Source organism: Carcharhinus amblyrhynchos, chromosome 16 (genome assembly GCF_965287045.1).
Source record: "Carcharhinus amblyrhynchos chromosome 16, sCarAmb.v2.hapA, whole genome shotgun sequence".
Classification (NCBI taxonomy): domain Eukaryota; kingdom Metazoa; phylum Chordata; class Chondrichthyes; order Carcharhiniformes; family Carcharhinidae; genus Carcharhinus; species Carcharhinus amblyrhynchos.
Window position 1 is genome coordinate 3,780,668 of NC_137339.1, and position 21,739 is coordinate 3,802,406.

General features: G+C 46.6%; 1 protein-coding gene across 2 annotated transcripts in view; it reads right to left on the minus strand.

Moving 5' to 3' along the window:
• Positions 1–838: 838 nt before the first annotated feature.
• The window catches only part of angpt4 (angiopoietin 4), a 70,432-nt gene continuing 49,531 nt past the window's right edge, over positions 839–21,739 (minus strand). The window contains exons 5-9 of one of the 2 annotated variants that reach the window (XM_080204358.1): positions 16,338–16,453; positions 14,077–14,178; positions 9,654–9,820; positions 4,255–4,385; positions 839–1,485 (exon numbers count right to left, since the gene is read on the minus strand). In XM_080204358.1, coding sequence (XP_080060484.1) covers positions 1,325–1,485; positions 4,255–4,385; positions 9,654–9,820; positions 14,077–14,178; positions 16,338–16,453 — 677 coding nt within the window. In that variant the 3' untranslated portion in view covers positions 839–1,324. Of the gene's footprint in view, positions 1,486–4,254; positions 4,386–9,653; positions 9,821–14,076; positions 14,179–16,337; positions 16,457–21,739 lie in introns of both variants that reach the window. The other variant, XM_080204357.1, reaches the window with a different exon arrangement.

A 21,739-nucleotide genomic window follows, 5' to 3' on the forward strand; every position in this document is an offset into this window, starting at 1 on the left:
AGACTCCACACAGACAGTGACCCAAGCCAGGAATCGAACCCAGGCCCCTGGAGCTGTGAAGCAGCAGTGCTAACCACTGTGCTACCGTGCCGCCCGTTGTAGGGGAACAGAATCAGAATGAGAGATCGCAACATTTGACAAACCGGTAATTGTTGTGTGTGAAGTAAAGCTGTGAAGATTATGACACAGGTACAGAATCCTGGGAGGAGATGCACAGTTAGAGAGAGACAGTCCCATTCTCTGACTGTGGACTTTCCACTTCTGATGTTTATTGGGAGATTTGTATTCCCAGGAGTTTGGAAGATTAAAGGGTGATGAAATCAGGGGTTTAATATTATTAAAGGATTTGTTTGGGTAAATCAGAATGAAATTATTTCCACTGGTGGAGGGGAAGGAGTCTGGAACAAGGTCACATAGCCTTAAGCTTAAAGCTTGGTCAATCAGGAGATGACGTCAGGCAGATTTTTTCACCGAGAAGGTGGAGGAAGCTTCAATCTTGTTCTCCCTGTTGAAGCTGAGAGCAATTGGAAATTTCAATGCCCAGGTTGTTGGATTTTGGTTAGGAGTGAGGGTGAGCTAATGGAGGTAAGGTACAGATCAGCCATGAACCAGCTGATGGTGAATCAGGCTTGAGGAGACAAACAGCCTTCTCCTGTTTGTAGAGCCAGGGCTATTGTGTTATTAGCCACACTCCCTTAAAGCACATCACTCCCAGTTCTCCCTGGGAATTTAACCGGTTGTGTTGTGGGGAGAGAATGGGGAAGAGGGAGAGGGTGAGAAGAGGTTGGATGGAATTGATTGCACAAGAAAGGGGCAGATTTATTAACTGTGACCACCTTTACGTTTTGTTTGTACAGATAACTTGGACAGAAATCTGAGCCAATGGGAACTATAGTAACTTTCCACTCTCTGATCCAAAATATAATTGACGCTTTAAATTAAAAAGGGATGTATCTGCTCCTAATACACATTTACAATGTATTTAAAAAGAAACACGAACATTAATATTCAGAATGCGTCGTTAACGATCTTTGCAGTAGTAGTTCAGAAGCTTCTGAATCAAATTAGTTCTCAGCAGGGGATCCTCTGGAATTCATTATCAAAAACTTTTAGCCGTCATAAATTCTGGCCAATCCGTGTAAATTCCTTACAGCAAAGGTTCCCCTCTCAGCCTCCTCTGCAATCGCAAGCTCTTAATTTGCTCAACTGTGGCCCTTGCCTGTGGCAGTTTCTTCCTCCCCCCCCCAAATAAAGAAAGGGTTTGTGTCACAGCTCCTCCGAGCTCCCTGGTGAGCATCATCCTGCCCACTGTCACTGGCTCTGTTCACAAGTCCGCAGGCCTGATCATCATGCTGGTGGCCCTCAGTGAGTAACTGGGGCCCCTGAAGTAATGCCACTTGATGCCATTGAGTTTCCGGATGTTGTTGCCCGCTGTGTAGTACATTCCATTCAAGTTAGACAGTCCGCACGCATCAAACCACCAGCCTGACAGGAGAGAGTGGGAAAAGATCAGTGTCTATTGGAACAATTCCACACAAAACATAGAAGATAGGAGCAGGAGGAGGCCATTTGGCCCTTCAAGCCTGCTCTGCTATTCATCACGATCATGGCTGATTGTCCAACTCTATAGCCTAATCCTGCTTTCTCCACAGTCGCCCCAAGTGCTCTATCCAGCCACCTCTTGAATACATTCAATGTTTTGGCATCAACTACTTCCTGTGGTAATGAATTCCACAGACTCACCACTCTTTGGGTGAAGAAATGTCTCCTCACCTCCGTCCTAAATGGTCTACCCTCAATCCTCAGCCTGTGACCCCTGGTTCTGGGCTCCCCCCACCATCGGGAACATCCTCCCTGCATCGACCCGGTCTAGTCCTGTTAGAATTTTATAAATCTCTATGAGATTCCCCCCTCATTCATCTGAACTCCAGTGAAAACAATCCTGACCCAAGAATCAACAGAAACAAAGACAACAGGCTGATTTAACTAAAGCCAATCATTTTAGAAGTCAAATTTCTCCATGTTTTAAGATGTAATTTGTTAGGTGTTTTCAGAGGGCAGTTAAGAGTCATCCACATTGCTGTGGCTCTGGAGTCCCATGTAGGCCAGACTGGGTAAGGACGGCAGATTTCCTTCCCTAAAGGGATATGAGTGAACCAGATGGGTTTTTCTAACAATCGACAATGGTTTCACAGTCAACATTAGATTTTTAATTCCAGGTTTTTTTTTATTGAATTCAAATTCCACCATCTGCTGTGGTGAGATTTGAACTTGGGTCTGTAGAACATTAGCTGAGTTTCTGGATTAATAGTCTAGTGGTAATACCAGAATCTAAGCGGGTACACCCAGAGACAGCAGTGAGGAGGTGCTGGACTAGAAGAGGGACCATCTTCTGATGAGACATTAAACCAAGGACCCCAACCATCCTCCCAGTGGATGTGAAAGATCCCCTGGCACTATTTCAGAGGAGAATTCCCCAGTGTCCGGGCCGATATTCATCCCTCAACCAACATCATTGGAACATATTATCCATTCATGTATCTCACTGCTGTTTGTGGGATCTTGCTGTGCATTAATTGGCTGCCACGATTCCTAATCGCAACAATGGCCAGGCTTCAAAAATGACTTCGTTCGTTGTAAAGTGCTTTGGGATGCCCTAAGGTGGCATTTGGCGCTATATAAATGCAAGTCCTTTCTTTCTTCTTCCTCAAGGGTCACCAGGGACAGGTAATGGATCCCCCCATCCCCCCGCCCCCAGGGCAGACACACCCACATCCCAATTAAAGTAAGAGGCAGCTTGGAGTTGGCGCCCAGCCTGAGACACGAGGCCAATGCACCCTCTGCACCAGCAAGGGAAAGATTTGAGGCAGAGTAACAGATGGGTTTGAAGTGATGAAGATTTAGACACAGCTGCAATGAATACTTCACAGGGGCGAATATTCTAAATGTTTAGCCTGCTTGTCTGGCTGGTGAAAGCTGTCAAACTGACTAACTTTGCTGTCTGCACTCATTAAAGACTGCTATGATGGTGAAATATTAGCTCTCCTGCAGAGAAATTTGCTGCTTTATTCCCTTTACTCATGACCTTTGCTCCTCGTTCATCTATTTTGCATGAAATCTTTCCCACATTTCAAATAAAGTTAGCTGGCGATGACTCCAGCCTCCCACAGCAAGCAGAACAATCCATTTACCGTGCACAAGGAGCTGGATGGACTCAACTTTGAGGCAGCAGCAAGGACTCGATGCGTGACACGTCAGAATAGAGAATAACAGCAAGACCATTTGGTCCTTCAGGCTATGTTGAACTTACATTTATATAGCACCTTTCACAATCAAGGGACACCTCAAAGTGTTTTACAGCCAACAGGTCATTTTTGAAGTGTTGAGCCTGTTGTAAGGAAGGAATCCACTGACAATCCCAAGGCCAGGAAGTAGCCTGATGCACTGCAGAAACTCACCAAACCTTCCTCTACATATGCAACCTTGACCATCTGAATGGACAAAGGCAGCAGAAACATGGGAACACCACCACCTCCAAATTCTCCTCCGAGTCACTCATTATTCTGACTTGGAAATATATCACCGTTCCTTCACTGGGTTAAAATCCTCAACTTCCCTCCCTAACAGCAGCGTGGGTGGACCTACACCACACAGACTGCAGCAGTTCCAGTACGTGGCTGGCCACTACCTTCTCAAAGGCAACTAGGGATGGGCAATAAATGCGGGCCCACATCATGTGAAAAAATTTTTAATTGCCAGAGGTTAGGGACAGGGGAAAAGGAAAAGGGGCTTCACAAGGTGGAGCATGACGGATACAGTGGCTGCTCCTTTCAAGACGTGACTCACACACTTTCAAGGAGAGAAATAAAGGTTGCGAATTTCCTTGTGATGTTGGGACTTCACCGGGAATGGTGTGATCTGCCCTAGGACATTCATAAGGACAAGAAGAGGCCATTCAGCCCTTCACTCAGATCATGGCTAATCTGTACTCCACCCCACCATTACCTGCCTTCAATTCCGGGGCAAGAGTTTCTGAAGATGTAATAATCCAGGTGTTATCCAGGTTGGTGGGATGATGGGCAATCTGGAAAGGATACCATTTCCCTCCTCCAAAGGGCGTTTCTGGGAAGTATCTAAGATTGAAAGACTTCCGAAAGTCTCTCAACTCTGATCTTAAAACATTGCAACTGAAATGGGAATGTTGTCATCAGCAGTAAAGGGAGCGTGAGTAGTAATGTGCCCCTCCCCTCGTACCTCCGGTTAACATCAGCGCACACTTGCAGTGACAGTTGTCATTATCTGCATCCCTTGTGCTGAAACTTGCTCCATGAACAGGCAGACTGCTCTGGCGTCCCGCCGTTCCGCTGTATCCTTTCAGGAAAAGGCTGTGCAAGAGAAGGTTGGAATTAAAAGCCAGTATAGCCCTTCTTTCATAGAATCCTACTGTACAGAAGGAGGCCATTCAGCCCATCAAGTCTTCACTGACCACAATCCCAACTAGGCCCTCATAACCCCATACATTTACCCTAGCTAGTCCCCCTGATACTAAGGGGCAATTTAGCATGGCCAATCCACCTAACCTGCACATGTTTTGGACTGTGGGAGGAAACCAGAATGTTTGGCAGAAACCCACGCAGACACAGGGAGAATGTGCAAACCCCGCACAGACAGTGACCCAAACCAGGAATGAACCCCGGGTCCCTGGCGCTGTGAAGCAGCAGTGCTAACCACTGTGCTACTGTGCCGTGTAATGTAGCCACGTGCATCCTGATAGAAGGGTAGATGCAAACTGCTTTAAAAAGAGTCAAGCTATGATGTTGCAGGCGGTTTCATTCATTGAGATAATCAGACTGTTAACAAACACAATCTGTAAGAACAGTCACTGGGTAATGCTGAACCGGAGTACTGCTGAATAAGAGAAACATGTCGCTGAAATTTTTCATCTTGCACTCATCAGGACAAACACAAGAATACCAAATTTCAAACAATCACAAGTTATGCTACAAGAGAAAAAAGATATGGTTTGGTTGGCAAGTCAACTCTGATTGGCTGAGTCATTGCCATGAGGAAAGCATAGGAGAACTATAGACTCCCCAGTTTCCTGATATTTCAAAAAAGGATGCAAGGTTTGAACATATTTCTTTAGTTTATTCAAAACTCAACCACTCTCAGCCAATCCGGGCTTGCAAAACTCAAAACATAGCATCCACTGCTAGACAGCATTCAATGATTGAACAGCACTTGCTGAACAATTCTAAGCGTGCTAACAGCTACACTAATAACCTATTTAAGAGCAGCCCCTTTGGTTTTGTAACTTTGGAGGAAAGTTTTAAACCTCGAGCTTGTAGATATCTAATGGCAGAAGGGTACGGGTAAGGCAGTCGGAGAGAGGAGGTCACATGATGAGGAATCTATGCAGCGGGCCAGGTCACTACTCAAGGGAATATGGCTTCACTGGAAATTAAATTCAAATGACAAATCTGAAATTGAAATCCAGCCCCGGTTATAGTGGTTGTATACAGTATAAACACAGTCTGGCCTACAAGTGACTTCTGCAAACCACTCAGTTGTATCAAAGCACTATGAGTTCTAAAAGGGCAGACCACCCAGCATTGACCCAGGCACCGAAAACGATAACGGCAAACCCAACTGTGCAAATTCTTCCTTACTAATACCTGGGGGTTATTGTCAAAATTGGGAGAGCTATCTCACAGACTAGTTAAGAAGCAGCCTGATTTGGTCATACTCACGGAATCATACCTTCCAGATAGTGCCTGAGTCAGAGTTGATGAGCTGTGTTATCCGGCTGAATGGATGGGGGGAGAGTGTGGGTATGGGTAGGGGTTTAGACAAGGCAGTATGAAGTTAAGTGTTGATATTGCTCCAGTAGCTCCCACAGTCCGCAAGGGCATAAAAAATAGGAGCTGGAAAAGCTATTTGGTTTCTCAATCTTGTTTCATCGTTGAATAAGATCATAGCTGACCTTCTACATCAACTCCAGCTTCATGCACTCTTCCCATATCCCTTATGGGAATGTGGGATTCCCATATCCCTTATGGGAATATGGGATTCCCATATCCCATATGTTATGGGATATCATATCATATGGTATGATACCAAAAAAGTCTATTAGCACAGTGGTTAGCACTGCTACCTCACAGCGCCAGGGACCTGGGTTCAGGGAACCGAGTGTATGGTGTCGAAATTTGCTGATGACACCAAGATTGGTGGAACGGCAAATTGTGCGGAGGGTGTGGAGAGTCTGCAGAAGGATCTAGATAGGCTGGGCGAATGGGCCAGGGACTGGCAAATGGAATTTAATGTTGGCAAATGTGAGGTTGTCCACTTTGGTAGGAATAATGGTAGGAAGGACTATTACTTACGTGGCGAAAAACTGCAGCAGGCGACGGTGCAGAGGGACCTCGGGGTCCTTGTGCATGAGTCGCAAAAACCCAGCTTGCAGATGCAGCAGGTGGTCAGGAAGGCAAATGGGATGTTGGCCTTCATAGCGAGGGGGATTGAATATAAAAGTAGGGAGGTCTTGCTGCAGCTGTATAGGGCATTGGTGAGGCCGCAGCTGGAGTACTGTGTGCAGTTTTGGTCGCCGCACTTACGCAAGGATATTTTGGCCTTGGAGGGAGTGCAGAGGACGTTTACTAGGCTGATTCCGGAGTTGAGGGGGTTGAACTATGAGGAGAGGCTGAATAAACTAGGCTTGTACTCGTTAGAGTTTAGAAGAATGAGGGGAGATCTCATTGAGACATATAAGATGTTGAATGGGATGGATAGGATAGAGGTGGAGAGGCTCTTCCCGCTCAGAAAGGACAGTAGGACTAGGGGGCACAGCCTCAAGATAAAGGGGGGGCGGTTTAGAACGGAGTTGAGGAGGAACTTCTTCACTCAAAGGGTGGTGAATCTCTGGAATTCTCTGCCCGTTGAGGTGGTGGAGGCTGCCTCGCTAAATATTTTTAAGACGCAGGTTGATGGGTTTTTGATAAGAGAGGGGATTAAGGGTTATGGGGAGAGGGCGGGAATGTGGAACTGAGCCACGACAGATCAGCCATGATCTTATTGAATGGCGGGGCAGGCTCGAGGGGCTAGATGGCCTACTCCTGCTCCTATTTCTTATGTTCTTATGTTCAATTCCCAGCTTGGGTTACTGTCTGTATGGAGTTTGCATGTTCTCCCCGTGTCTGTGTGGGTTTCCTCTGGGTGCTCCAGTTTCCTCCCACAGTCCGAAAGATGTTCTGATTAGGTGTATTGGCCATGTTAAATTCTCCCTCAGTGTACCTGAACGGGCACCGGAGTGTTGTGACTAGGGGATTTTCATTGCAGTGTTAATGTAAGTCTACTTGTGACTAATAAATAAACTTTACTTTGTTACTTTATTATGCTCTGTCTTAAATAAGCCACATCACTGAGTGTTCACAACTCTCTGGGGTAGAGAATTCCAAAGATTTACAATTCTCTGAGTGAAGAAATTTCTTCTCATCTCAGTCCTAAATGGCTGATCCCTTATTCTGGAGACCATGACCCAGTGTTCTAGATTCGCCACAGAGGAAACATTTACTCAGCATCTGCCCTGGAGAATCTTATACATTTCAGTCAGATTCCCTCTCATTCTTCTAAACTCCAAGGAACATAAACTAGACTCCTCAGCCTCTCCTCATAGGACAATCATCTCATCCCAGAGTACTTGTAGCATTCAACACAGTTTGCGAGATCATCGTACTCTGTGCGATCCAGGCCAGCATCTAGTGAATATTCAGAGAGAGAACGAGAGAGGGAGAATGTTCTGTCGTTTGGGATTTTGCCAAAACTATGTACAAAAAAGCTGTTGGGAAGAATGATGAGGTGAGAGAGAGAGTGACATGACTGAGGGTGAAGCGGTGAAAAGGCTGTTATCCGGAGAGTTTGATTGTGTTGGATAAACAGTCAGTTTGACAAGTGAATGATCTGGTTACATTCTTTGAGGTTACTACACTGACTGAAGTACGGAACTGTGAGCAAACAGTCTGTCTCATTAGAAACCATCTTGGAAAAACACATTAGTGTTTGCATTGGCAGCAGGATACAAGATTTATTCCATCTCATTTGTGAAAATTCAATCCCTGATCTTATTATTATTTTAGACTTTCTGTGCTTCCCAATGGCTCTCTCTGTCTCTCTTTCAGGTCTCTGTGTATCTGTCTCCAGTTGGGATCTCTCTCCCAGCCTTTTTTTGCTTTCAGTCTCTGTATGTCCTTCTCTCTCATTTTTGGGGCAGTGGAGGAGGGATTTATGGGGCTTGCAAAAGTGGGAAACTTTGATTTGATTGGATTTATTATTGTCACGTGTATTAACATACAGTGAAAAGTATTGTTTCTTGCGCACAATATGGACAGAGCATACCGTTCATAGAGAAGGAAATGAGAGAGTGCAAAATATAGTGTTACAGTTATAGCTAGGGTGTTGAGAAAGATCAACTTAATGCGAGGTAGGTCCATTCAAAAGTCTATTGGCATCAAGGAAGAAGTTGTTCTTGAGCAGGTGATCTCAGACTTTTATATCTTTTTTCTGACAGAAGAAGGTGGAAAAGAGAATGTCTGGGGTGCGTGGGGGGTCCGTAATTATGTTGGCTGCTTTTCCGAGGCAGCGGGAAGTGTAGACAGAGTCAATGGATGGGAGGCTGGTTTGTGTGATGGATTGGGCTATATTCACGACCTTTTGTAGTTCTTTGTGGTCTTGGGCAGAGCAGGAGCCCAGACCAAGCTGTGATACAACCAGAAAGAATGCTTGCTATGGTGCATCTGTAAAAGTTGATGAGAGACGTAGCTGACATGCCAAATTTCCTTAGTCTTCTGAGAAAGTAGAGGCGTTGGTGGGCTTTCTTAACTATAGTGTTGGCATGGGGGGACCAGGACAGGTAAATGTTGGGGGCGGGGGTGGGGGGCGGTGACTTAATGAGATGGAAGCTGAGATTTCACCCAGAGAGCATCCTGCAATCCTTGCTACCCCAGTGCTCCTGTTCAGGATCAGGTGAGGTGGGGGGGTGGGGTGTGGGCAGAGAGGACCCTGGATAAGGATTTCCTTCCCAATTTGGTCAAGATAACTGAGACTAGATTTGAATTCCAGATTTATAATTTGAACTTAATTTCCAATGAAGCCATATTGGCTTGAGCAGTAACCTGGCCTTAGAGTTACTGATCCAGTGACACGTCCACCGTGCTTGAATCTCAAATGCCCTCAGGGATGGGCAATAAATGCTGGTCCAGCCAGTGACACTCACATCCTCTGAACAAATAAAAACAAACTATAGCTACCACATCCCCTTGATTACAGGGTTTATCTTCCAGTTTGTCCATATATCATTCTGGGAGGCTATTTACCAGTGAGTGAATGTGAGGAAGTTCTGATCCTTTACTATCTATCCATGTTACAGAGTTTTTAACCTCAATTATCAAATCGATAATTTTATCAGTATGATTCTGACTTATACTGGACACATGTGCAAAGTAATAAAATCTTGTCTGCCAAGTTCAATGACTTCATGAACCACAGGAGTCCTGGAAAGTTTGAAGTGTAATATTTTGGTTTGGAAACCATTCATTTTACTGTGGGTGACTTTTATTAGTCTCCCTGTGACCATTTTCCACCCAATGTAAACACTGTACCTGTAATTCTGTTTCTCGCTGCTCAAACGGAACCTCTCATACAGGGAATAGACCCGGTTTCCATCCCAGTCCCACAGCTCAATCCGCAGCGAGTAGGCCCGGTGACTGGTCAGCAGGTGAATGGCCTCGTTCCCCAGCCAGTACTCACCCGCCCCATCTCCAAATCCCTGCCGGAGAAACACAGGAGTGTGAGAAAGGAAGCCCCAGGGCAATATGTCACTGGAAACCCAGAAGAAAAAATGGACAAACTTGAATTTCTATCGCGCCTTTCACACAACCTCAAGATTCTCCAAACTGCTACAAGACCAACGAAGAACATTATGTCAAAAAGTTGCAGGAAGTTTCTTCCAATCCTCTGTGGCTTGTTTTTGAAAACAGTCAGAGATTGATTCAATGTTTAGCCTGTGTCAGGCATGCTGAATTTCCAGCTGTAATCACGCCTCCTACTCCACGTGACACCCAGACTCACCCACACAACCTAGAAACCAACCTCTTCAAGCTCTCACATTGATCACAGCACAGACTATCAGTCGGAAAAGGGCCCTATACAGCCCCACAGGCATCGGCAGAAATTGCCAGGTGATTTCCGCAAGAGTCAGGGGCTGACTGAGGAAAAAACCGAACAGCAAAGAGCTCAAATCCTGCCCTTTAAAACCAGGGGGGGGGTGCGGACAAGAGCCAGGTGGACAGCTGGGAGAGGAAGCTGAAGACAGGGAGGGAAGGCAGCAAGAGATAATAGATTTAAAAATTAGTCTGAATAAAACTGTGACAAAAGTAATATTTTCACAAAATATCAGTGTGGATGTTTCTTGACTCCATTTCAAAACAAAATAAACTTCACCCTTGATTTACCTGCGCTGTGACCGAGAGGCGACACAGAGCTGGTATCGTGAGGACTGGAAGCGCAAAAAATGTGCAAAGTGGCCGCTGTGCTTTCTACATTCCAACATTGTCACCCATCAGCTGCCAAGCCGGAAACCCCAGCAGCTGAGGGTTTGATAGCCCACAACACAGAACAAATGATAAAATTAGATAGTGTGCAGATGCAAGAGTATAAATATGGCCCTGTGTGTGTCGGGGGGCAGCGGGGGGGGGGGAAGCAGGAGAGTGAAGAACACAAATAGGGGGACAAACACAGAGAGAGAGAGGGGCAAAGGATTAGAGACTGGGCGGCACGGCAGCGCAGTGGTTAGCACTGCTGCTTCACAGCTCCTGGGTTCGATTCCCGGCTCAGGTCACTGTCTGTGTGGAGTTTGCACATTCTCCTCATGTCTGTGTGGGTTTCCTCCGGGTGCTCTGGTTTCCTCCCACGGTCCAAAGATGTGTGGGTTGGGTTGATTGGCCATGCTAAGAAATTGCCCCTTAGTGTCCAGGGATGTATGGGTTAGTGGGTATAATATGGGGGTAAGGCCTGGGTGGATTGCGTTTGGTGTGGACTCAGTGGGCCGAAGGGCCTCATTCTGCACTGTAGGGTTCAATGATTCTGTGACATGTAGGGACACAGTTACAGGGAACTGGATGCATTCATTTTTCCTTCTGCATTAGACTGTGATCCAGGTTGATCTCAATAGGGTCTGGTTCAGGCGTACATTTACAGACTCCTGTCAGATGACTCCTTGCTGTGTTTCAGAGGCAGTTTTCCCAGCTTGTGAGCTGTTTTTGCTCTTGGTCCACAAGGCTGTTTGCCAGATACATTTTTTTGTTTTGGAACATGAACAGTATTGGCACAATGGGCCGTCCCAGGGGAAATCTCCCGACTTTCTTTAAAAGAGGAAGATAAGAATGCTGCAGTGAGCCCGACTGCGCTGCACAACAAGGAGATCAAAGCACCAGAGAGAGACATTGAAAGAGCAAACCCATTGTGAGAGGTTACAGCTATCAAAAATAACTCAACAGATTGGGGTCCTTATCTCCAGAAAAAGAGAAACCTGGAGGCGACGGAATAAAGATTTTAAAATTCTGGAAGTGTTTGAGGATAGACATCACAAAGATCTTTCCACTTGCAGGAGGAACCAAAAGTAAAGGCCATAAACATCAGAGAGTCATTAATAAATCCAGCCAGGAATTTAGATTCAATTCCTTCACCTGCAGGGGAACATGTGTCTTCACTTGGTTCCATTCTCTTGTCTCATCAAGAGGGAAATTCTCAAAGGGTTACACACTACTTGTTGCTGACTCTGCGCACTGCATACAGTAAAACTCTGGAGTTTGATGCTATTTTTACACTCGTTCTTGTGGGTTTGATCAGAGATCTTTCCCACACAATCAGCATTTTTAAATCCAGACTGGTCACTCACTCTCGGCCAGAAGTGCAGAGGGCTCCGGGTCAAGAATGGGAATCTCCGATTTAAAGACACATTGACCTAAGCTTTCCCATCATTCTCTGCTCATCCTCCAGCACCAGATGTGATTCCTGAGTAACTCAAGGGCTAGTTACCCATCAGCTTCCAACTCTGGGAAACTCTACACCAAATCCTCCTCTCATTTTATAATTGAGGATCCTTTGCCCCTAACTTTCTCAGCCCCTTTCCAGAATCCATTGAGCTATACAATCCCTACAGTGCAGAAGGAGGCCATTCTGTCCATTGAGTTTGCACCAGCTCTCCGAAGAGCATCTTACCCAGGCCCACCCTGGGTGATTGATACTTACGGTTGGATTGTGTGCTATCTGTTGGAGCGGGGGAAGATGGTGAGTAGGTTTGAGGGATTGCATATGAGGCCATGTGTCAGAGAACCCTACTCCCAATTCGGCCAATTACAGGAGAGTAAACAAGCAGGATATCCACCTGTTGTTGGCAGGAATCTCAGAAATAGTCACAATCGAGTATTTGCATTTGCAATTTAAATGTAAATTGGTGGGATTTAATGCAGCTTCCCAGAAGGTTTGAGTCTCCCATGTCTTACAACACCAGGTGAAAGTGCAACATGTTTATTTGGTAGCACGAGCTTTCAGACCGCTGCCCCTTCATCAGATACATCTGTTGGGCTTTAACCTGGTGTTGTGAGACTGCTTACTACGCCTACCTCAGTCCAACGGCTGCCACTCCACTTCAATAACCCACCCATTGAATGCTGACCAGTTACTGCACCTTAATGGATTCACTGTGAAAGCTTGCGGGAGAGTGAGTCACCTGGAGTTGGACGGTCTTTGGAAAGGATCTCACTCTGTGCTCAACCTGACAGTCAGAGTGACGGAGTCTGGGATAAGGAGTGATAAAGCTGAAAGTGTTTGTTCCAAATGTAAAAGGGACAGCACAGAGCCAAGGGACAGATAAGCCACTCCTTTACATATCCGTGTCCCAAAGAGGTGGCACCTCCCTCGAAGAAAGAGGGTGTTGCAGAATGGGAGTTGTTCACACTGTACTCCTTCATCCTGGAGTGCTGGAGGGGTTTGGTGTAACACAGGAACCAGTACAGGCAGCTGGGCAGCAACAGGAAGGAGCACAGTGACAGGTCAGGCGCACCGAATATTGTAAGGGTAAACTGGATAGATTTTTGGTCGACAAAGGGAATCAAAGGCTATAGGGGGCTGATGGGAAAGTAAAACTGAGGTCACAATCAAATCAACCACAATCTTATCAAATGACACAGAGACTCGAGGGGTCGTATGGCCTTCTCCTCATCCAAACTCACATGTTCGTATGAAGCATAGAGGAATGATCAGATTCTGCTGACGCACACATGCCTGCAGCGTATGCTGGTGAGGAAGGACGCTTTACAGTTCAATGCCTGGTTTAGTCCTTAACTATTCAGTGCCCCTACTTTTCCCACCCACCTTTCATTCACTTTCACACAGTATGGTTAGAATTTTCCACCCATTCACGTCCCGCCTTCACTGCAAGCGAGGACAGAGAATTTGACTCTCTGCCAAATCTCCATTCACTGCAGCGGGACTGGAGAATCCCGCTGGCGTGAACAGCTGAAAAATTCCAGCCTGTGAAACTCAAACTCATGCCTGCAGTGTGGAGGAGGTCATTCATTCTTTTCGGCACTCGGACCCTCTCCCTCGGACGATTCACCTCGACAGTGACCCCTGTCAGGATAAATGAATAATATGATAATAAATGATAAATGAATCAGGATAAACTCCCTTCAAGAGTGGCTGATGCATGGCTCTGAGGGAGTGCTGCATTGTTGGAGGAACCCTCTGCAGACTGAGACCCTCCCTACCCTCTGAACTGTAAAATATCTCGAGCTGAAAAAGGGCAGGATCCCCCAGAGTCCCTCAGTCAACACCACGGAAACAGATAACCTGCAAATTTACCTCTGCTGTTTGTGGGATCTTGCTGTGTGGCTGCCTCACTCCCTACATTTCAATAGTGACAGCACTTTACGTAAATGCTTCATTGGTTGGAAACAACTTTGGATTACCCTGTGGTTGTGAAGGGCGCTATGCAAATGCAAACAGTTTCCTCTTACTCACCATTTTATATTCCCTCCAACTCCTCTGGAAGTCGGTGCTGCCATTCACTCTCCTTTGGATAAGAGTCCAGCCCCCACCACTGGTCTCCATGTCACAGTAAACCTGCAGAGTACAGAGGGTGAGACAGATGTTGACTGAGGTTGCAATGGTGCGAGGTTCAATGGTATTGTAATTCCCGCTGTCAAAATGGATGCCTTACAGACTTTCCAACAGGTACGACCAAAAAATACAACAAAATAGATGCTGTTATTTCAAACTGTCCAGCACATTCTCCCACCATGATATGATGCACAAAGTGAGGCGGGGGGGGAGGGGGGGGGAAACCACATTATAATTTCTGCAATGTGTTTGCTCCCTGACAGAGGAACATGATGCTCAATTAACAAGAAGCAAATATCAAACACATCAAATCCTTGGATCTATTGTCGACAACATTTCCTCCTTCCAGACAGAAGCAGGCAAAGTGTAGCTGGTCCCAATGTTATGATGTTTCACTGTCAATCTCAGAGAATGATGTGGAGATGCTGGTTTTGGACTGGGGTAAGCACAGTAAGAAGTCTCACAACGCCAGGTTAAAGTCCAACAGGTTTATTTGGTAGTAAACACCACTCGCTTCCGGGGCTCTGCCCCTTCGTCAGGTGAGTGGGGAGTTCTGATCACAAACAGGGCATATAAAGATAAATTGAGTGTGTGCCCAGAAAAGGAACCACAATGTTGTTGTATCCCTCAAAGTGAATCCTTTTTATTGAGATATATTTCCCAGTCTCTTGTGGGGTTTGGAGAAGGCACGGGTTGTAAACTTTTTACAATTCTTGGGAAGACGTCTGAATGGACACATTCCAAATACACAGATCCAGGCTTAGCTCAGCAAGTTCACCCTAACTGCAAGGGAAGACCATGTCACATTCATTAATATTATCAACATCTGGAACACATGCGAGGGTTCTAGTGACCAATTTCATCAACTTCAGTAATATCCGAAACAGGGAAAACCTCTGGCTGCTGGAAACCAAAACTTGGAGCAAAGACAAGTGGAGTGAGTGAACAGGCAGCTCAAAGGCAGGGTAAACTCTCCTGTACCAAACCCCCCCACCCTCACCCTTGCCCTGTAAGTGTCAGGTGCTAATCTACACCTTCAGGAGGGAATCCAGTGTGAGTGAATCACTCACCTGTTTCAGAGTGTAACTCACTCCCAGCTTTCAGCCTCGACACCGATACGCGTGTTACCTACTCTAAGACAGGAGAAGACAAAGGGTCTTTTCTCTCCTTACAGATGCTGCCAGACCTGCTGGGATTTTCCAGCATTTTCTCTCTTGGTTTCAGATTCCAGCATCCTCGGTAATTCGCTTTAATCCAGTGTGACCCACTCTAGTTGGATCCAGTCTAAGGGGTATCGTCACAGGACCTCCTGCTCCAACAGCCACGTCCTCCCTCCCCCCACACTCTGGCCAACATGTCCACCCTCATGTTGCCCCACCTTCTTCCCCCATTGAAAATCAATCAACCTCTTCGATATCTATTGAATGATTGTTGAGACATTTTCCCCATATTTAGTTTTTCGAGAACAAACAGGGTGTTTACAGTAATGAGAAGATAATGTTTTCATTGCCCCTGTTGGTGTTTCTCCACAGACTGGTGGGGATAATTCGTTGAATCATAGAATCCCTAAATACAGAAGGAGGCCATTTGGCCCATCGAGTCTGTACTGACCACAATCCCACCCAGACCCTATTTCCATAACCCCATGCATTTACCCTAACTAATCCCCCTGACACTAGGGTCAGTTTAGCATGGCCAATCCACCTAACCCGCACATCTTTGGGGTGGGGGAGGAAACCGGAGCACCCGGAGGAAACCCACACAGACACGGGGAGAATGTGCAAACTCCACGCAGACAGTGACCCAAGCTGGGAATCGAACCCAGGTCCCTGAAGCTGTGAGGCAGCAGTGTTAACCATCGTGTCACCCTGCCACCCCCACAGTGCCACCATGCCAATTCTTTAACTTCTGGATAGTCCAGATCGATCTGGATGTTTGGCAGTCTATGGCTCCGATATATCTGACCGTTAAAACAGCACAGGAGTAAGATTTGAGTATCAGTGATAGGTGGGACTATTTAAAAGGATGGAAAGTGTGTAATGTGTTGTAAGTACATCCTGTAACATTAATAGCACCCATGAGAACCAGATACCAAGTTAATGAATGGGTTAAATTTCTGTTGCCATGCTGACTCAGGCAGAGGGATGTGAGTGGCTGGTTACCTTGTGAGGATCTGTCATGTTCTCAATGTGGATTGTGTAGATCCCACTCACGTCAGCTCCAGATTCCAAGGCATCTGCACAATCTCTGAAGATCTTATCTTCCTTCTTAACCCCCGCTGCTTGACAAAAAAGGAAACAGGCCAATGAACTGACAGAACAAAACAACTAAGGAAATGGCAAAATGCTGGAAACCTGGATTCAAACAGGAGGCAGGAGAGACAGGAGCCTCTCAAACCGATTCGCAAGATCATGGCTTATCTTCTACCTTCCCCACATCCCTTGATTCTCTCACAGCCTGAAAATCTATCAATCTCTGCCTCGTAAATACGCTAAGATGTCTCACAACACCAGGTTAAAGTCTAACAGGGTTATCTGGTAATGCAAGCTACAAGCTTTCAGAGCACTGCTCCTTCGCCAGGTGAGTGGGAGTTCTGTTCACAAACAGGGCATATAAAGACACAAACTCAATTTACAAAATAATGGTTGGAAGGCGAGTCTTTACAGGTAATCAAGTCTTAAAGGTACAGACAATGTGAGTGGAGAGAGGGCCAAGCACAGGTTAAAGAGATGTGTACTGTCTCCAGCCAGGACAGTTAGTGAGATTTTGCAAGCCCAGGCAAACTTGGGGGTTACAGATAGTGTGACATGAACCCAAGATCCCGGTTGAGGCCATCCTCATGTGTGCAGAACTTGGCTATCAGTCTCTGCTCAGTGACTCTGCATTGTTGTGACGTACACACTTCATGACACATGTATCTGTAAAGACTGGCATTCCAACCATTATGTTGTAAATTGAGTTTGTGTCTTTATATGCCCTGTTTGTGAACAGAACTCCCACTCACCTGATGAAGGAGCAGGGCTCCGAAAGCTTGTGGCTTGCATTACCAGATAAACCTGTTGGACTTCAACCTGGTGTTGTGAGACTTCTTACCGTGTTTACCCCAGTCCAACACCGGCATCTCCACATCATAAATATTCAGCACTGAGCTTCCTCAGCTCCCCGAGTTAGAGAATTCCAAAGATTCACAACACTCCGAGTGAAGGGGCTTCACCTCATCGCAGTCCAAAGGAAGATGGCCAGTTATCCTGCACTGGGAGGTCATTGTTTCTCTGAAAAAAATCAGAGATCTTGGTCAGTTCCGACTGTATTATCGGAACCATTACCCAGGAAAAGTTAGAGAATTTAAATCACTTCTAACTCCTGGCTTTCTCTGGGAAAGTAACTGCCACTGGACCATTCGAATACCCCAACACTATTTTCTCAATGCTTGACTACCTTCCAACTATACCCCACCCCACCAACTACCCCCAACAATCACCTGACTAAACTCCAGCCCCCCCGACAGCTGACTACCCTGTTACCCCCCACTCCTCGCAACCACCCCCCCCAGACCCCTGATTACCACTTACCTAACTACTGTTCTGATGCCTGGAATACTCTACCGCCAAACCCCGACCAGCCTCCCAAACCCTAACTACCTCCTGACTACCCCTCGACAACCCCCATCCCTCCAACTAATACCAACTATCCTTCCGACCCCCCCAGCTACCCTTCAACTGATCATCCAACCCTCCTGACCCATCCTACCCTCTAGGCTGACCACCTGACAATACCCATCCTATCCCCTTCCCTCCACTGCCCCCAATCCTACCCACCGCCCCCAATCCTACCTATTTCGCCAATCCCACCCACTGCCCCAATCCCACCCACTGCCCCCAATCCCACCCACTGCCCCCAATCCCACCCACTGCCCCCAATCCTACCACTGCCCCCAATCCTACCCACTGCCCCCAATCCCACCCACTGCCCCCAATCCCACCCACTGCCCCCAATCCCACCCACTGCCCCCAATCCTACCACTGCCCCCAATCCTACCCACTGCCCCCAATCCCACCCACTGCTCCCAATCCTACCACTGCCCCAATCCTACCCACTGCCCCCAATCCCACCCACTGCCCCCAATCCCACCCACTGCCCCCAATCCCACCCACTGCCCCCAATCCTACCACTGCCCCCAATCCTACCCACTGCCCCCAATCCCACCCACTGCTCCCAATCCTACCACTGCCCCAATCCTACCCACTGCCCCCAATCCTACCCACTGCCCCCAATCCTACCCCCTGCCCCCAATCCTACCCACTTCCCTTCTCCCTGGGTTCTCAAAGTGCCTGGGACTTATAGAATTGTCTATTTCTAGTAATGTGAAAATGGGGCCTAGCTTTGCTTCTGCGCTGCACAGACCCCAGAGCCAACGTACTGCACATTTCATTACAGGCCTGGACTGGAAATCTGCAGCTCCAGTCCAGCATCAATAAAAAGAGGCAGAGGTGTTATAGAAAGCATTCTTTCTGGCTGTATCACAGCTTGGTATGGCCTCCTGCTCTGTCCAAGACCACAAGGAACTACGAAAAGTTGTGAATGAAGCCCAGTCCATCACTCAAACCAGCCTCCCATCCATTGACTCTGTCTACAATTCCTGCTGCCTCGGAAAAGCAGCCAGCACAATCAAGGACCCCACATATCCTGGACATTCTCTCTTCCACCTTCTTCTGTCGGGGAATAAGATACAAAAGTCTGAGGTCATGTACCAATTGACTCAAGAACGGCTTCTTCCCTGCTGCTGTCAGACATTTGATTAGACCTACCTTGCATTAAGTTGATCTTTCTCTATACCCTAGCTATGACTGTAACACTACATTCTGCACTCTCTCCTTTCCTTCTCTATGAACGGTATGTTTTGTCTGTATAGTGCGCAAGAAACAACACTTTTCATTTTCTGCTAATACATGTAACAATAAATGAAATCAAAAATCCGACTATGATTCCCTGCACCAACGTATAAGAACTGTCTAAGTTTTAATGTGACCACCTCTCTCTACTCTAAATTCCAGGAAATAAAGGCAGGAGATGAGTAAAAACAAAACACACCTGTCCCCTCATCAATTCAACTCCATTGAGTGCAAACATCCCTGGAATATTCTTTGGAAATTTCCAGCTCCAACTATTTCCATTTCTAATTCCTCCAATGACAGGAGCCAGCACCGAGAGAGCTCCTGATCTTGACCGTCTGTTCGTTCTCTGCTGTTGTGGGAAAAATCCCTGGGGTCCTCGGCAACAGAAACTGGGTTCAGTTCGGGACACGGATTGTCAGAGGAAACGTACCGGCCACAGAGGGGCAGATTCACCAGGACTGAAAGGGTTAAGTTACGAGGACAGATTGCACAAAGATGCTGTCTACTCCTTTGAGTTTAAGGTGAGGAAAGGATTTGCCAGAGTCGGGATCTTCTGGTCCCGCCAGTGTCTAGCTCGTCCCCCACAGTGGTGGAGGGGGCGCGGCTTTGGTGGAACTGGAAGATCCCACTGGTGGGCAGGGCTGTAAAATCTCACCCAAAAATAGCAATTTCTTTTGCTATTTTGGTCTCTCAGATTTTCACTTTTACAGAGCACAGAGCTGGGGCGATGTGGCGTTTCCAGCCTGTCGTGGTAACATCCAAGATGTTAATAAGTCTCTGAGCGTGTATCAGAAATCTCCAAGCAAGCGGCTGGAAAGACGAGAGTCCATCACTCACCTACCCTCCACTTTCCCTCGTCAACACAAGCCAAGTTGTCCCATGGGAGAACTCAAATTGGACATATTTTCATAGCGAATTTACGCTGGGAATTGAATTTCATTGCCTTTCGCTCTGTGAAAATGCTAAATGTTTGGACACATCTTACATTTGATTTCTTCTCTTTTCTGTTGTCTCAAGTTCTTGTCTGACAGGAATATGCACGAAAGATGAGGAGGTCACTTTACTGGTGTGCCTCAAATTACCCAATTCTTTGGAGGTCAAATGGCGGACCCCGAGATTATTTTTCTAGTGATCAATGTGAATAGTTGGAACGCTGGAATAATTTATTGAGGAATTTTATGTTTGGATCAAGTATCAAGTGGCAAGTAATGTTGATAAAACAAAATTCTAAACCATTTAGCCCGTGGTTCATAGAAACATAGTAAAGTTATGGTACATGATGCACGGTGGTTAGCGCTGCTGCCTCACAGCGCCAGAGACCCAGGTTCAATTCTGGCCTCGGGTCACTGTCTGTGTGGAGTTTGCATGTTCTCCCCGTGTCTGCGTGGGTTTTCTCCAGGTACTTCAGTTTCCCCCCACAGTCCAAAGAAGTGTGGACTGGGTGGATTGGCTATGCTAAATTGACCCTAATGTCAGGGGAGTGGGAGGGTAAATAAGTAGGGTTACAGGAATAGGGCCTGGGTGGGATTGTTGTCAGTCAGAATTGATGGGCCGAATGGCCTCCTTCTGCACTGTAGGGTTTCTATGAGGGGACTATCTGGCCCATTGTGTCTGTGCTGAGCTATCCAGGGGAGCTATCCAGCATTATCCTACTCTCCAGCTGTGTAGTGCTGGAGGTTACAGTGCTTCAAGCTGGGTGAGAACTAAAACAGCCTAAAAGACAGAGATAAACTGCCTGCAGCTCAGAGGACTGAATACACAGGATATGGGCCACCTCCAGGGCAAAAGGGACTTTCTGGTCAAACTGGGTTGTTTATCAGATATAGGGTAACCCCTCATTTAGGAGGGAGGTGTGTGTCCTACGTGACCCCAGCACCTACACACATGGCTGTTGGGGACACATCCAGAGATTGGTGTGGCAGCACCCGATTGGGCTTTATTGATCAGGGGGATCACGTCCTGATTGACTGATTGGCAATGGCCAAAAGGGGTGTGAAACCCAATGGGGTATAAAGGGTGCTGCGCAACCAAGAATCTCTCTCTCTCTCTCTGACCCTACAAATGAGCTACAACAACGGTGACCATCGCCAGCAACGACCAGCATGAGGAGGGCCACCACACCTGAGAAGGAAGGACCCAGAGCCAGAGTATCAGACCAGACCAAAGGATCAGATTACACAAGAGGACAGACCGAGACCAGCACACAGATAAAGGCCAATATCTGCTTGGATATTTGCCAGTCACGCAAAATTAAATCAAGGTCTTGTACTGGACTTGAACTTTAGTATTTTCTGGAAGATAACATATTGTTGGTTGGGTGGGTGATTATTGATTGTGTGTTTTAAATAAATATTGGTTGTACTAACAGGATGTCTACTCGCAATTCTTTGTCCATCGTATAAGGGTTAAAACAGACTATGCAGCAGGCACAACAGCACTATCCTCTGAGCCAAATTATTATTCCTCAATCCCCCTTCAACTCTTCCAGCAATTACTTCCAATCTATACCCCCTGGGTCTTTGACTGAGGAAAATGGGCCTTTTGCATCCACTCTTTCCAGGCCCTTCATGATTTTATGTCTCAATTAAATCTCCCTTCAGTCTCCTCTGATCCAAAAAAAGCAATACCAGCCCATCCAATCTTTCCTCAAGTCAATTCAATCCAGATTC